This window comes from Silurus meridionalis, chromosome 24 (genome assembly GCF_014805685.1).
Source record: "Silurus meridionalis isolate SWU-2019-XX chromosome 24, ASM1480568v1, whole genome shotgun sequence".
Taxonomy (NCBI): Eukaryota; Metazoa; Chordata; class Actinopteri; order Siluriformes; family Siluridae; genus Silurus; species Silurus meridionalis.
This window is the reverse complement of record NC_060907.1, coordinates 8,076,781-8,094,786: the sequence shown is the minus strand read 5'-3', so window position 1 is coordinate 8,094,786 and position 18,006 is coordinate 8,076,781. Positions and strand designations below refer to the sequence as shown.

Below are 18,006 nucleotides of genomic sequence, written 5' to 3'. Positions count from 1 at the left end.
TATTTATCAAATGATGCAGATACTAATGTATTAACTTCTTTTTCTATGATTCATTCCTTCAGACACATGACTGTTAAATCATATTTCTTGTCCCTGCGTTGTAAACCATCTCATGCTTTTCTAAATACACTTTTTGCTTATGCAAAAATCAATATAATTGTTTATAATTGTTGCAATATAATTGTTTGATTTAAAATAATATATGATCAGCAATAATAATACCATTAAGAGAGAATTCACATTAGGTTTACAGTGACACATTATGTATCGAATTTGTCCAAGAAAAGAAAGTCAGACAATGTTTCAAACTTTATTTTATTATTTATTTAATGATTACAATCATTAGATCATTAGATACAATCATTAGATCATTAGATACAATCATTAGATTGTAATCTAATCTAAAATCATATTGGATTAAAAAAGAAAGAAAAGAAAAGGAAAATGTCAACTATAGAACTTTTGTTACCACAACTACAGTAATTTCCAGACCTCTATTGCCTCTGTTATTGAAAAATGTGTTCATCTAAAAAGCATATGTATAGAAAAACCTACATTTATTAACTGAATATTTGCTGCTCCAAAGGTAATTATGTTTAGATCAAGTGAAAGTAGCAGTATCATTAAGTATTGTTAAATGACAACAAAATCGTACGAAGGATATATGGCATAATTTCCAACAACAATATGCAAAGGAAATCTAATACAATATAATCCTGAGAAAAAATGACTGAATAATTAAAGACATTTGTTGTCATCCTGATGAAGTTGAGAAGAATGAAGCAAACACATTCTTTTGGGGGGATCTGAATCTTCAAATATATGCAGGATAGGTGATTTTCAGGGTAACAGTTTCCACCTGATAAAAAAGAATCTTCTTTAACATACAGGTTTATTATCATTAAAACAAATTTATTAACACAAAATATAAACTTGATATTTTGCACATTTTTACTTAAAGGATTTTATAAAGGTTTTCTTTGCACAATGGATTTCCTCAAATGTTCATATTGTTCTAGTTTAAACACTGAAGTTGTCAAGAAAATACTTCATGATAACATAGTAAAATAGAAAAAAATAACCTACTTCAATAATGCTGAAGTTGTTCATGAAGACGTCTCCATCAATTCCAAGTGTAGTCACTTTGTCCACTGGTAGGCGGTGATCGAACGTGCAATATTTTAGGCCATTCACAATCACCTGAACAAATAAAATCAACCCATATTTAATCAGTTTGTTTAAAATTTTAGCCATTTTTTAATTTATTCAAATATCAAACCTCATAGTTTTCCGGGTTAACAACCATGATGATATCAAAGGCTCCTCCTCTGACAAATGGGCCTCCAGGTCTCACAAGTTGATCATCCCAATCCCAATTCGTGCAGCTGTTAAGGACCACACAGTCCATGCGGGGGTTGAAGTAGAATGCAACGTCTTGATTTTTTGCCCCAGTGTACAGAATAATCATAAATCTGCAATAAATAATTATAACAATTTAATGACTGTAATCTATAATTTCATAATGAATTTCTTTTAAACTATCATCAAGTGAAGACACGTGCACCATACTGATCACAATCTGAAGCAACAACCCCTTGGAAGAATAAAGCAACACCAGCTCTCAGGCCTCCATGGATTGGTCCAGAATATGCTTTGCTCTGTTGTGGTTAAGCACAATAGTTTTTAAGGTAAACCTCTAGTCATGTGATTATGTTCTCATAAATCTGCAATTTTTCAGCTTTTCTGGAGATGACAAGAAATTACTCACCGGGCTGCTGACTGGATGTGGTATATCATACTGGATGTCTGATAGTTTTGTGCGTGAGATGCCTGAGTTTAGTTCTTTATTAAAGGTAGATGTGGTCCAGTTCTGGAGAGAGCAGAAGTATGAAGAATACTTCATTATTTACAGAAAGGTATTTCAAATAAGATTAAGAGCAGGACTACAAAAATTAAAAAGGCATATTAACTTGGTGAGTAGTTTTTAAAACTGTTTTTTTTTATTTAATACTTACATTTAATGGTTATTTTCGCTGTTTATATAAAAATGCGCTTCAATATTAATATTCAGTATGCAGCAACCAGGGCATATCACAATAATATATTCACAATATATACAAAAGTAGTGTTTAAAGGCAATGTACTCTGTGCTTTATCATGATTGATTAAGTAGTAAGTCACTGCATATTTCAGAGCTCTCTGTGTATTTAACTTACCTTGACACTGCCAACAGTGTTAATTATGACGTTTTGAATTATTTTAAGTGCATTGACTTCTTCCAAAGGCATGCGGTGCTTGAACAGGAAACATCTCTTTCCATTTAAATATACCTGGAAGAAACATATACTGTAGGTTATCATTTTTATGTTATTTGTATTCAATTGTTCTTTAACTGTTCATACCTCATAGCCTTCTGTTTTGATCACAATGAAGATGTCAAATGCTGATCCTTCAGAAAGTTTATATTCTGATGTGTGTTCTTGTTTCTCCCACCTCCCATTCCTCAAACTGTCACACCACGTCAAATTATTGAGCTCATGCTTTATGTGAAAAGCTACCTCATCCTCGTTTTTCAGAAAATTAATTATAAACCTGTGTGTAAAGATTAAATGTGCTCTCATTAATTTTTATTAAGTTTTATTAGGTCCATGGTCCCATAAATAGCAAATAACCATTTGATCAGGATCAATAACTTGAATACATACGTTTGACCAGAAACAACTCCTTGGACGTAAAAAGCCATCCCTGGTCTCAGCCCTCCAGAAATTGCATATGTGTAAGGAATGTCCTGTGGTGAGTATAAACATTTAACATTCATTAATTTCTAATAGAATGTGTTTATAGAAACCAAACCACACTCAAGTTTAATTCACACTTTATATGAATTATTTTACTTTCCAGAAAGAGAAATACACAGTGGTCATCTACATACTTGACTGGAAAAAAAGTATATCTTACCCACTTCTATTTTTGCTGTGCAATATTACTTTTGATTTATTTTTCTTTATAACAAAAACTGTTCTTTAAATGTGCAATAACACTGTTTTTATCAATATTATTACATTTTATTTTATTTATTGTTTTAAAAAAAGTGCAACTGAAAGCTTCTTTAACCAAAACAAATTCCAATACTTGGCAATAAAGCTCTTTCTGAATCTAATTTTTATTTTCATTAAATCAAAAATTTACCAGTAACTGTCATTGTCCTGACATGTGTAGTGTATATTTTCAATAGAAAATAATGTATTATTATTGTTTTTATTATTATTTTATTATTATTATTATTATTATTATTATTATTATTATTATTATTATTATTAATTATTAATATGACTTAGGAACTTATTTTAAACTGTTGCTACTCACGGGACTGCTGACAACATTTGTAAGCTCTGAGTTGATAGTAGAGGGAGACCATCGTGACATTCCCGTACTGGTCATTATTTCTGTCCTTAGTTCATTTAAGTTAGAATGCATGGAAAAGTTCTGTGGGGAAAACAGTTTGCTACATAAATAACTGTAACATATATATATATATATATATATATATATATATATATATATATATATATATATATATATATATATATATATATATATATATATATACAGGAGTGCAGAATTATTAGGCAAGTTGTATTTTTGAGGATTAATTTTATTTGAGGATTTAATTTGAACAACAACCATGTTCTCAATGAACACAAAAAACTCATTAATATCAAAGCTGAATATTTTTGGAAGTAGTTTTAGTTTTAGCTATTTTAGGGGATATCTGTGTGTGCAGGTGACTATTACTGTGCATAATTATTAGGCAACAACAAAAACAAATTTATACCCATTTCAATTATTTATTTTTACCAGTGAAACCAATATAACATCTCAACATTCACAAATATACATTTCTGACATTCAAAACCAAACAAAAACAAATCAGTGACCAATATAGCCACCTTTCTTTGCAAGGACACTCAAAAGCCTGCCATCCATGGATTCTGTCAGTGTTTTGATCTGTTCACCATCAACATTGCGTGCAGCAGCAACCACAGCCTCCCAGACACTGTTCAGAGAGGTGTACTGTTTTCCTCCTTGTAAATCGCACATTTGATGATGGACCACAGGTTCTCAATGGGGTTCAGATCAGGTGAACAAGGAGGCCATATCATTAGATTTTCTTCTTTATACCCTTTCTTGCCAGCCACGCTGTGGAGTACTTGGACGTGTGTGATGGAGCATTGTCCTGCATGAAAATCATGTTTTCTTGAAGGATGCAGACTTCTTCCTGTACCACTGCTTGAAGAAGGTGTCTTCCAGAAACTGGCAGTAGGACTGGGAGTTCAGCTTGACTCCATCCTCAACCCGAAAAGGCCCCACAAGCTCATCTTTGATGATACCAGCCCAAACCAGTACTCCACCTCCACCTTGCTGGCGTCTGAGTCGGACTGGAGCTCTCTGCCCTTTACCAATCCAGCCACGGGCCCATCCATCTGGCCCATCAAGACTCACTCTCATTTCATCAGTCCATAAAACCTTAGAAAAATCAGTCTTGAGATATTTCTTGGCCCAGCCTTGACGTTTCAGCTTGTGTGTCTTGTTCAGTGGTGGTCGACTTTCTGCCTTTCTTACCTTGGCCATGTCTCTGAGTATTGCACACCTTGTGCTTTTGGGCACTCAGTGATGTTGCAGCTCTGAAATATGGCCAAACTGGTGGCAAGTGGCATCTTGGCGGCTGCACGCTTGACTTTTCTCAGTTCACGGGCAGTTATTTTGCGCCTTGGTTTTCCACACGCTTCTTGCGACCCTGTTGACTATTTTGAATGAAACGCTTGATTGTTCGATGATCACGCTTCAGAAGCTTGGCTATTTTAAGACTGCTGCATCCCTCTGCAATATATCTCACTATTTTTGACTTTTCTGAGCCTGTCAAGTCCTTCTTTTGACCCATTTTGCCAAAGGAAAGGAAGTTGCCTAATAATTATGCACACCTGATATAGGGTGTTGATGTCATTAGACCACACCCCTTCTCATTACAGAGATGCACATCACCTAATATGCTTAATTGGTAGTAGGCTTTCCAGCCTATACAGCTTGGAGTAAGACAACATGCATAACGAGGATGATGTGGTCAAAATACTCATTTGCCTAATAATTCTGCACTCCCTGTATATATATAATAATACATGTGGACATATTATACATAATTCATTTGAATTATTCTCATTTATACCTTTGATTAAAATAAGTGTATTTAAGTGTAAAGAAAAGACTCCATCAGATATTTTTTTTAAATTGTTATTATACATTGTTATTAAAATAAAATTTAAACAAGAAATTAAAGTAGGTATAATAACTAACCCATGACTGGCCCACTGTGAATGTGTTGCGCTTCTTCTTAAAGGTAAAGGAGACACAGTCGCTGGCTTCACTCACTCCCACATCACTAACAGCTCTGTATCGGACCCAGTATTGTTCTCCTGGCGTTAGTTCAGTCAGTGTGAAGCTGGTCTGTGCATCTGAAGTGTCTGTGACTTTCCATGTGTCAACATCAGTTGCTGAATCAGTTGGCAGTGTCGTCCTGTACTCAACTCTAAACCGCACCGTCTCTCCTGTTGGGGATTTTGAAAACTTCAGAGTGACATTTTCATCACTGGTCTCCAGCACAGGTTTTGCTGGTTTGGATACAGGCTGGAAATTAGGATCTGTTAGCCTGCCCTCCTGATAAAGTCGGATGGAGATTCCTGGATTGCTGGAGTCAGATATGGAGGTAGTGATGAATTTGAGTTTGTTGTCATTTTTATTGGCCTTTGAAAATGCAGTAAAGAGAGAAAGATTCTGCCTCATGCGCTTGGAAATGTCAGGAGAACTGAACCAAAACTGTGCGTCTTGGAGAGAGAACAGTTTCTCTTTTGTTTGCTCAGGTTTTGTAAACCCTCCATGATTCAGAAAGTCTTCTGTAGCTGCCAGGTAGGAGTCTTCATACTTTAGAGACGTAAAAGACAAACATACCACCACATCTACAGTAGGGTCCAAAATGATGGAATTTAATGAACCCATTGTTGTCACAACCTTGAGGTCATTCGGCAAACAGGAACTCAGTATACTCAATTCACTCATCATGTAATCTAACCACTGATTCATTTTATCTGCTGTAAAAGGTGATGTGTTGTGGATGCTCAGTATGTCCCCCAGTGCCTTGTCCTCCTGTGTCCCACCCCGAATATCTGGCAAAATAGTGACCAGTGCCTTCTGGAATGCTATCTTATAACCAATGTGAACATCCTGAAACTTTACCAGTCTAGCTTTTACATCAGGAAAATTATCTGTCATTTGTTTTTGAATCAAATCATTGCATCTTCTTTCTACTTCTCCCATCTCTTCCAGCACTTTTTCTGTTTTATGCAACAGACTCATGCTGATTTCTCTCTCCAACTTTGCAGCCGCTTTATCCAAAAGTGTGAGAGGATACAGCCACACAGTCAGTGGTACACCTTTATTTTGTTGTTGCTTCATCAGAATGGGCAACTTCTTGTACACGTCCAATGCATCTTTGTAAGTGGTTGGATTTTCTTCAAGTTCAAAGTCACCATAAAATGTGACGCTGATATTCTCAGCCACTTTCTTTTCTTCTTCAGTCATCTTCAGGGATGCTTCCCCCTCTATGGAAATGGTAGGTATCTTCTTGACCACTGCATAAAGGTTTCCTTCAACATTCTGTTTGTTCTCATTTTCTGCACTTCTATGATCAAACACCATAAAAGCGTGAGCTCCATACAATACAGCTGTAACTACATGAGTGGCTGTTTTCTGCTCAAATACTTGTGGATATGTGATATGGGCAAGTTCCTTCATAGTGAGTTGTTCGAAACGTGTCGTCTGGCTGTATTGCATGGTAACTCTGGATTGATGTGCTGAGGATTTGTTATCACACAGGTACTTTGCTGATCCTCCAACCTCCACCAACCCACATAAGAAACTTGCTTTAAGTGAAGCACTTATATCTAGGAGGTTCGCTTTATCACTGAGAGTATCAGAGGAAGCAAACTTCAAATGTGTTCTAGGCTGCTGACGCACATCAAGGTCATCATGCAATGCCTTTTTATCCCATAAAGTAACTCCTGAAACAAGAATGTGATAAGTTATAGCTTTATCAGAAATATTTATGATTTATCAAATATCATTTGCTATTAACTTTTGTGCACTGCCTATGTTTGTTTAATTCTGATTGGTCAGAATATCTTAAATACTTTTCTAATACCAGCATCTCTGACAGTAGCACAGCAGTGTATTCAAAAAGTATTCAGACCCCATTCACTTCAAATTTTATGTTGCAGCCTGATACTACAATTGTTTTTTTTCTCATTATTTACACTCACTACCCCATAATGAAAAAATAATTCTAGAAATGTCTGTATTTTTTTTTTTTACAAAAACCTGAAATATCACATGTATAAGCATTCAGACCCTTTACTCAGTACTGAGTTGAAGCACCATTAGCAAAACAGGATCTCCACAGCTCAGTCAGAATGACCTTCAGGTTCTTGGTCATCTCTCTTACGAAAGTGCTTCACCCCTGTTTGCTCAGTTTGGCTGGAAGAATAGCTCTTGAAAGAGTACTGGATGTGCGATACTTCCTCCATCTGAGAATTATGGAGGCCACTGTGCTCTTGGAAATCTTTAGTGCAGCCGCAATTTTTTTGTAGCCATCCCCAGAGGATCTGAATACTTATATACTGTCAGTGTCCCACTGGGGAGTGCGTTAACCCAAATTCAAAGACAGGCAAGGAGCCGAAATGAAGTCCCTAATAATTTATTTAAATTCAAAAACGAAAAGTAAAAACGAACAAAATAAAATCCCAAACAAACGCCTATTTCGAAACTAAACACACAAAATAAAACAGAAATCAAAGAATTCAAATGTGCAGCCCAAGAAACTAAAACTAGCAAACCGAGAAAAACTGGTGTTACACAAGAATCTGTAACATTTATATTTTGCCGCCCTAGAGGGCGCTATTGCTTAAATGCAGCTTAAAATGAATCTTCAAGAGAAGTTCTTTACAAAAACAGCATAAATTTAAACGAGTGTCCTGGTGCTGTGCACGACACCTGGAAAGTGCTTGGAGAACAGTCTGCTGTTGTGCTGCGGAGAAACAGATGGATGCGCCAATTGAATTCTTCAGAAAAGAGTCATTTAAAGTACTAAACAAAACAAAGCTATTTCAATAATTTTGCCATTTGCCATTGATACAGAAAGATTTTAATGCTTTTCATATTCACTCTGTTGATGCCAAACCCTCTCTGTTTTATATCATGAAAAGCATTTGTGTTTCTTGTGAACTGTAACAAACTAGACATCATCAGAGTGAATATGTAGAACATTAAAAAAATTCCTTTATTTTGAATAACAAAAATAAGCTTATTGCTGTTAATGATCATTATTTATTTATTTATTTATTTTACAATGAACAAAATTATAAAAACGGAACACTTGTGTTTGCCCTCTATTTCTCATGAGCTTAACTCAAAGATCTAAGACTTTTCTATGTTTACAAAAGGCCTATTTTTTTCAAATATTGTTCACAAATCTGTCTAAATCTGTGTTAGTGAGCACTTCTCCTTTGCCGAGATAATCCATCCACCTCACAGGTGTGTCAGATCAAGATGCTCATCAGACGTGCATGATTATTGCACAGGTGTGCTTGAGGCTGGCGACCTCACAACCGCAGACCACGTGTGACCGCACCAGCCCAGGACCTCAGTGGTGGCTACTGGTCTGTCAGAGAGGGGAAGCTCATTTTTGGCCTACATCATAAAATTGTCTATTTATTTAAAAGTAAATTCTGCCCTACGTTCCTTTTCAAGAAAATGGTCTGTGACCCTGTCGTACCAACTAGGAGTCTTTTCAAGTGACTTGACCAGTGTCCTCTCAATGGCCAGCAGAGCTAGGCTGCTTAAACGGCCTTGGCCCATTGTGTTTCGGGTGTAGGACTTGAGTCGCTTTAAACAGGAGAAGCTCCTTTCTACACCTGCAGAATAACGTTATATGAATGAATGAATGAATGAATGAACGATCTAAAAAAAAAATATTAAACTCTGTAAAACTGAAACAAGGAATGTGGTGTATAATTGTGTGAAATGTATGATGAAAATCAAGCAATTTCGCCAAGCAAATATCAAAGAAATAGGTTGCAGCAGTTTTATTTCGACTGAACTTGAGAAATCCGCGATGGGACTGAGCGCGAATAGCTTCAGTGATTCCTTATAGTACAGAATCGCTGTCAGTCAAAAGGAGATGCAGTCTTTCGACAGACCCTCCAATCATCACGCAGAAGCTCGGAGTCCGGGCCAGCCCACTCCCATTCATCCCCAGAGACGCTGAGCGTCCGTGGGCGGGACATAATCGCAGCGTTTATCCAATGACCGTCTAGTTTCGAAGCGCTGAAAAAAACCGTTCAAAGCAGCCCCATTGAAGTCAATGGACGCTGGGCTTCAATAGGGAAATGCACTGTGACGCTGCGGGAATGTATGAGAAGGAAATCGAGTCAGCCGACCTGCTATATGTAACTGATTCTGAACGAACTCGTCTTTGAGATGAACGTTTTCTAACGCATTTTTAGTCAATAAAATGTTAATACAATAGTACATATTTGACCATTAATTTTGTGACATTATAAGGGAAGCCGAGCTTCCCTTGCAGTCTTAAAGAAATCGCCTCTGCAGGACCTCCATATCAAGCATCTTCACCTCCATGATTGTCTATGACCAAACAGATAGAAACCGTCTCAGGGAAGCTCATCTGCATGCTCGTTGTCCTCATTGGGGGTCTCAACCTGACTGCAGTTTGTTGTCATAACTGACTTGAATGGACAAATACATTCAATGCTGTCTAACACTTTGGAGAGGTGTTTTCTCGACGGATGAATCCTGTTTTTCACTGGTCAAAATGCATGAGGCAAATGGTGGTCATGCCAGGTACTGACTGGTTTTTGGACCCCCAATTCAGTAAAACTGCACATTTTATTGTGGCGTTTTATTGTGGCCAGCCTGAGGCACACCTGTGCAATAATCATGCTGTCTAATCAGCATCTTGATCTGCCACACCTGTGAAGTGGATGAATTATCTCAGCGGAGGAGAAGTGCTTACTAACACAGATTTAGACATATCTGTGAAAAATATTTGCGAGAAATAGGCCTTTTGTGTACATAGAAAAAGTTTTAGATCTTTGAGTTCAGCAAAAACAAGTGTTGCATTCAAAATTTTGCTCAGTGTGTGTGTGTGTGTGTGTGTGTGTGTGTGTGTGTGTGTGTGTGTGTGTGTGTGTGTGTGTATGTATGTATGTACACTGGAGATCAAAATTAGAGAACAATTTATAAACAATTGAACAATTCTGAAATAATGTCATCTTCACTGCTCAACAGTTGAAGGAGTTTTTGTTCTGTCTATACCATGCTACCAGAACACCTTTTCCACAAAATAACTAAGGCATTTCCAAATAAAACATTATTTTTCAGAAAACACACTGATCAAAATCAGAGAACACTTTCAGATTCCTCCCAGTTACTGGTGTTAATCTGGCGCCTGGTGCTAATTTCCTTGATTATCTGTCAACCCCTATTTAACTGGCAGCCCAACTTCCAGTTTCGCTGACTCTGCAAGATAGTGGGCCGTTCTAAAGTGACTGAAAGCCTCCGGCAGCAGGTTGTCCAGATGAAGGCCAAAGGGATGACCCTATCAGCCATAGCAAGAAAAGTTGGTAGTTTCAAATCTGTGATTTCAAGAATATTAAATCTTTACAACATCACAAACTCATTCAAGTCCACCAAGAAGGCTGGTCGTCCACGGAAGACAAATACAAGAAAGGACAGGATACTGCGGAGGATCTCAATGGGCAATCGTTTCCACACTGCAGCTGGAATTGCTCACCAGTTCAGCGCTGAACAGGTTAAGGATCTGTCTCATCATACAGTGTCTTGATGTTTAAGAGCATTTGGACTGAAAGCCCACTCTGCAGTGACCAAACCTCTCATTAGCAGAAAGAATCAAAAGGCTAGACTAAGCATGTTGTGTGGACAGAGGAGAACTGGTCCAAAGTTCACTTCAGTGATGAAAGCAAGTTTAATTTATTTGGGTCCGATGGGAAACATTATGTTCGGCAAAAAAACTGGAGAAAGACTGAACCCAAAGTGTGTAAATAAGAATCAGTGAAACGTGGAGGAGGAAGTGTTATGGTTTGGGGCATGTTTTCTGCAGCAGGAGTTGAGCCTCTTATACAGCTACATGGCAGAGTGAATGCAAATGTTTATCAGAACCTTCTTCAACAACATATGGTTCCTTCTCTGCGTTCATCACCCAATCAGCCTGCAGTGTTCATGCAGGACAACGCTCCATGTCACACAGCAAAATAGGTAAAGCAGTTCCTTGAAACTGAAAACATTGAAATAATGACATGGTCTGCCCAGAGTCCTGATCTCAACCCAATAGAGAACCTCTGGAAAATCCTTGGTGACAAAGTTAAGACCCACTACAGTCACCGAACTGTGGAGGAGACTGAAAGAAGAGTGGACCAAAATCACTCCAGAGCAGTGTGAGAGACTAGTGCTGTCCTGTGGCCGCAGATGTGCTGAAGTCATTCAGAGCAGATGCCTGTACACTTCCTAATAATTGCTGACTGTTGTAACCTTCAGAAAGTTTGTTGTAATCTTTTTCCATGCTACAGTCATTGTTGTTCTCTAATTTGAATCAGTGTGTTTTCTGCAAAATAATGTTGGGGTTTTTTTTTAAATGCCCTAGTTATTTTGTGGAAAAGGTGTTCTGGTAGCATGGTATAGACAGGACAAAAACTCCTTCAACTGTTGAGCAGTGAAGATGGCATTATTTCAGAATTGTTCAATTGTTTATAAATTGTTCTCTCATTTTGATCTCCAGTGTGTGTGTGTGTATATATATATATATATATATATATATATATATATATATATATATATATATATATATATATATATATATATATATATCACTTTGTTTGCCTAAATTGATAAATAACATTCAGAAGAGTCATGGCAGAAGAGAAGCCAAAATCATTCAAATAGCTTTGTTTTGTAAACACTCTAAATGACACTTTTCTGAAGAGGTCATTTAGTGCATCCATCTGTTTCTTCCCAGCACGACAGCAGACTGTTCTCCAAGCGTGTTCAAGGTAACGTGCACAGCGCCAGGCGCGTTCTCGCACCAACATTTAATGAACAGTGGCCGCTGATGTTTGAATTTACGCTGTGGAACTTCTGGGGAATTTTAAGCTGCATTTTAGCAACAGCGCCCTCTAGGGCCACAAAATAGGATGGTCATAGAATCTGGTGTGCAAAGCCCAGCAAAAGACCAGAACAAAACGAGGGCTATTTATACACACATGAAACGAGTCGCTCTGTGTACGGTACAAAGAATCGGCTCTTAGAACCGCCTCTTTCGCAAACGACATATTTTGCAAAAGACCAGGAACTTCGTTCGCGAAAGAGGCGGTTCTAAGAGCCGATTCTTTGTATCGTACACAGAGCGACAGAGAGGAGGGATTTAGTGGCGGTGAGGTCTTATGGAGCGCCTTATTCCATTATATCATTGAATTTGTGGGTTAGGGTTAGGGTTACCTACCTACCTACCTACTTACGCAACATCGGTATTCTCAGAGAAAGTTTTCTCTAAAACAGGACAAATAATTGCGGAGAGGAGAAAGCGCATCAGTCCTTCTAACCTGAGACATTCGGTATTTTCTTATTTGATTTGTTTGTTATAGTTGCTGTTTCTGTGTTCAGTTGTTTATTTAAATGTTTGATTAAAATGTTAAACAATAGTAACTGTATTGTTTGCAACGAAAAAAAACAACATAAAAATAAGGCTTTTATGAAAACACTGAATAATAAAATTGCTTAGTAACACACAAAGCTTAAGTAATTGCTAAATTAGGCTCAAATAGAAAGCTCCGAATGATACTAAATGAAGAGCCATTTAGGAGTCGTATAGAGCCGACTCTTCTAAGGGAGCCGAGCCAAAAGAACCAAATCTTTGAAAAGAGCCGGACCTCCCATCACTACAATGCAATGCTGTGGAAGGAAGCCATCCCCATCCCCCGGGTCCTAATATATACACTTTTTATTCCCTATATATATATATATATATATATATATATATATATATATATATATATATATATATATATATATATATAGTAAATTAAATAAATAAAGGTATCTGTTTTTACTTTGTTATTATGGGGTGTTGAGTGTAGATTAATAAGAAAAAAAAAAATAGTTTGAATGTTTCTAGGTGTTATAGTACTCTCCCAGAAAAATGTAATCCTGAAGCAGATTTGTATGTGTGCACTCTTTCTAATTTATGTTTTTTAATATACATTTGGTTTCAGCCCTTATAGAGTAGTTCTAAGGTTTAAATTATTAGGTTTGACTTGTTTTTAACACTTGATGTAAGCCAAACATGTTCTTATATTTTAGAATTGCATAGAATATTATATTGTAGAATGAACCTGGAATGAAGGAATCCCTGCGGCAATCGTACAGCATGCCAGGACACAGAGGTCTTCCCAGGGCTGCTATTACCATACATGTGGAATCCATAACTGCTGCAGATGAAAAGAGGAAAAAACAGAGAACACTGATAAATGCATAAACCTGTGTAGATGGAAATAGTACAATGTAGCATGAATAAAGCTGTAATAATTCAAGAAGCTTGTTGGAGTACTAGAAAATTACCGTAAATGAGGGGAGAATTATCAAAATTGCCCCGGTTTATGATTGCATTTCTTTTAATATATTGTATGATTTGTGATTCACTTTTTGTAATTGTTAATGTTAAGATGGTTTTCACACTGTTTCACACACATTCCTTTGTCTGCTCAGTGTCTATAGAATATTTACGATGTTAGTCTTTAAGGTAAACAGGGAGTCCTTATCTGGACTCACACATCGCCAGCTAGTATATCCTCTTGTCTAAACAGGAAACAACTAGGTCAGGTTTCTTTTCTTTGTATGTGTATATAAACGTTCTGCCGCCTGCAATAAACTGAAGAGGAAGCATTTGCTGTGTGCGGTGTGATTCTTCCCTGATCAGAAAGGCCTACGGGTATCGCAGATCGTATGGAAAACCTCTCCACGAATTAAGTTTCGTTTGGGCATGATAAAAATCTAACAGTAATGTCTTTGTCTCGATCAGAATTCTAGGGGATCTAGGAACATGTGAGGGATCTGTTGACTGCCTATTTTTTCTTACTTGCTAAAAAAAACAAAAAAAAACAAGAGACTGTATGATTATGATTTTAGACCAATTACCACTTCAGCAAACTACAACATTTCAAATTCAAGATGGCACAAGATAGAAAAATATCAAATAGTAGCATTATGCAAATTGACAAGTGGATATATATATATATATTCATATATATATATATATATATATATATATATATATATATATATATATAAGGCTATGAGTAATTTACAGCAGTTCTGTTTCTTTTTTTCCTGCGTTTTTTTTATTAAAAAAACCCGTAAAGAAACTGTAATCTCTTTAGTTCATAGTTTTTGCGTCAGTTCTTGAATATTTTAGGTCAGATTAGCATGAGTCATAGTTTAGATTTTTCGAATGAATGCCTTATATTGTGAGCTTTAAACTACTTTTTATATTCATATATACGTTCAAGTAGTACACCTTAAACAACAAATACACACTGAAATATTTACACTCAACCTATGGGAGAATTATTAGAAGAAAGATACCTTACCTGAAATGTTTTCACAAACGTCCGGGCTTTCTGGTGTTAATGTAAACAGTAGAGAAATTAGAGGACGGGGACCCTATTTATGAAAACATGATGAGGTGGGTGGAGAAAAATGCCAGCATATACTGCCCACCTTAGGCATGCCTTAGAGTATAAATTCATCATTCATTCATTCAAGTCATAAACAGTCATGAAACAATAAAATTAGATCTATTTTCATTTTAATGTTTTCATGTAAACAACAAAGTAACAATTATGAGGTCCCCACCAACATCTATATACAAACAGAAACCGAGATTACAACAGATTTCACTATGCAGTTATAAATAGACGGTGACCCTAACCCTAACCCTAACCCTAACCCTAACCCAAATATAAATACACCCTATTGTTCAGTAACATGCTGCAGAACCAGAAGCAAAAATAGCTAAATAACTTATTGTAGTGCCTCAGTCTCTCACATTGGTGAAAAAAACTGTTGGCCTTAAATTGCTTTAGGTCATAATTTTTGCTATGATTTTGTCAAATTGAGTCATAATTCTGCTATTTCAGAAAGATTTAGTAAAATATAAAAAAAAATAATACCATTTTAAATATTGATATTATTATAATGATTATTAGGGTTGCAACTTATTTGATATTTGATTAGCCAGACTTTTTTTTTTTTTTTTTTAATAAATGCTGTTTTCCTTATTTAAACTATATATATATATATATATATATATATATATATATATATATATATATATATATATATATATATATATATATTAGAAGAAAGATACCTTACCTGAAATGTTTTCACAAACGTCCGGGCTTTCTGGTGTTAATGTAAACAGTAGAGAAATTAGAGGACGGGGACCCTATTTATGAAAACATGATGAGGTGGGTGGAGAAAAATGCCAGCATATACTGCCCACCTTAGGCATGCCTTAGAGTATAAATTCATCATTCATTCATTCAAGTCATAAACAGTCATGAAACAATAAAATTAGATCTATTTTCATTTTAATGTTTTCATGTAAACAACAAAGTAACAATTATGAGGTCCCCACCAACATCTATATACAAACAGAAACCGAGATTACAACAGATTTCACTATGCAGTTATAAATAGACGGTGACCCTAACCCTAACCCTAACCCTAACCCTAACCCAAATATAAATACACCCTATTGTTCAGTAACATGCTGCAGAACCAGAAGCAAAATAGCTAAATAACTTATTGTAGTGCCTCAGTCTCTCACATTGGTGAAAAAAACTGTTGGCCTTAAATTGCTTTAGGTCATAATTTTTGCTATGATTTTGTCAAATTGAGTCATAATTCTGCTATTTCAGAAAGATTTAGTAAAATATAAAAAAAAATAATACCATTTTAAATATTGATATTATTATAATGATTATTAGGGTTGCAACTTATTTGATATTTGATTAGCCAGACTTTTTTTTTTTTTTTTTTAATAAATGCTGTTTTCCTTATTTAAACTATATATATATATATATATATATATATATATATATATATATATATATATATATATATATATATATATATATTTGTATAAACGTTTACCAAAAAATGCAAAAGCCAGATATTGGTTTAAAATATCTGTACTTTAGACGTTTTAAAGCTCATAGTGTCTGCTTGTTGAGGAGGGCATGGGGGATTTCTCCATTGAACAAATTCACTCATGCTGTGCTGTTTCTTTCTGTTTAAAAAAAAAAAAGAAAAAAAGAAAAAGCATTTCAGTAGGCAAGGTGTAAATTGTGTAAATCAAAATGTTTTATTTATTTTTAAATAATAACAGATGGCAAGTTGAAAACCATGCTTTCAAAAAACAGACATTTTGTTTAGTTGTGAAAATGTAAACATCTGGAATATGATTAATTAAAATTTGTATATTAATTATATGCTATATGCATAAATTAAATATACAAACATAGAAAACAAGAATTTGAATGTTGTAAAGCTGCAGTAAATTAGAAGTTACTGTTATAGTGGACAAATGCTATAAAAAGAGAATAGAACGGAGAAACGCAGCTAAATCTGAGTCCAGACATTGTGTCAAACTTTGTTTTGTTATTTATTTAATAATTTCAATCAGTACATTGTTAAAATGATTAATTAGCTTTAACCTTGAACTTTGTGTGAGTATAAAGATATGTGCAGGAACCTTTACATCACATTAAAAAAAAAAAAAAAAAAAAAAAAGAAAATGTCGACTAAAGAACTCTTGTTTTGTTACCACAGTTGATATTCTGACCTCTATTGATTCTATTGCCTCCCTGTTATTGAAATATGTGTTTATCACAGATCGTCCACTTCATTTTTCACAATTACATAACTTGCTCTGTGTTCTTCATTTGCTTGAAAACATGAGCCAACAACAAAAAGGTGTTTTTTGGCATCTGACAATTTCTGTGTATCCACATAATGCTCCTAAAAGCCAAAAATAGCAGGTTCTATTAATGCAAATACTGAGCAAGCTTTTATATCACCTCAGGACCAAAAGCTTTAATAGCTTTTGTATCTGGACCACAGTAGATGCCCAATGGAACATTTTCAGCAACTTTAATTTAACATTGAGCCTTATCAATTAATCCATCAGTGCCAAGAATAGACCCATTATTAATCTCAGGTTTAAATAAAAACTGCAAGTAGTAAGGATAAAGGTTATCTGGTTGCTGGTGTTTTCTAACATAAACCTTTGTTAAGGATTTGTTGTCACTGAAGGTCTTAGATATGGCTATTCTGGCACACACATCTATATTTTGCTCTTCTAATTCTACAATATACTGGAACGATCAACTGTGGTTATTGAGTGCATATGTTGTTCTGAGAATGATTTAAACTAACTGCTAGTCCACCTTTCTAAGTGGATGGAATGGCATGCCCTATTGCAGAATAAAAAGAGGGATTTATTTACATGATTTTGCACATGCCTGTGACAACTTACGTGTGTCATTGCAGTTTATGAAGTTGGAGCTGAAAAGATTTCTTTATTTGTTTGTCATTTTATTATTTGAAGGTTAAAATTTAACAATATTTAATTAGTAAATAGCCGGACCCTGAGCAACCCAGTGAGTGTTTTTCTGACAAAAGCAGAAACAATGGGCAAGCGTAAGGATTTGAGTGAGTTTGATGAGGGTCAAATTGTGATGTCTGAACAACCGGCTTAGAGCATCTTCAAAACACCAGCTCTTGTGGGATGTTCCTGGTCTTCAG

General features: G+C 35.6%; 1 protein-coding gene across 4 annotated transcripts; it reads right to left on the bottom strand.

Moving 5' to 3' along the window:
* Nucleotides 1–338: 338 nt before the first annotated feature.
* LOC124378623 (verrucotoxin subunit beta-like) lies at nt 339–15,589 on the bottom strand. Of its 4 annotated transcripts, none has more exons than XM_046838358.1 (12): nt 15,571–15,589; nt 13,530–13,622; nt 5,353–7,112; nt 3,367–3,486; nt 2,706–2,788; nt 2,403–2,592; nt 2,217–2,330; nt 1,769–1,870; nt 1,570–1,658; nt 1,280–1,472; nt 1,087–1,200; nt 339–859 (listed from the first exon to the last, which is right to left on the bottom strand). In XM_046838358.1, the coding sequence occupies exons 2-12, from the start codon at nt 13,618–13,620 to the stop codon at nt 815–817; spliced, it is 2,901 nt and encodes a 966-aa protein (XP_046694314.1). In that variant the 5' UTR covers nt 13,621–13,622; nt 15,571–15,589; the 3' UTR covers nt 339–814. The 4 variants fall into 4 exon arrangements, with proteins under 4 accessions (XP_046694314.1, XP_046694313.1, XP_046694311.1 ...); XM_046838357.1 differs by having other exon boundaries at nt 13,530–13,625; nt 15,571–15,584; XM_046838355.1 differs by lacking the exon at nt 15,571–15,589 and adding an exon at nt 14,784–14,846 and having other exon boundaries at nt 13,530–13,625.
* Nucleotides 15,590–18,006: the final 2,417 nt, after the last annotated feature.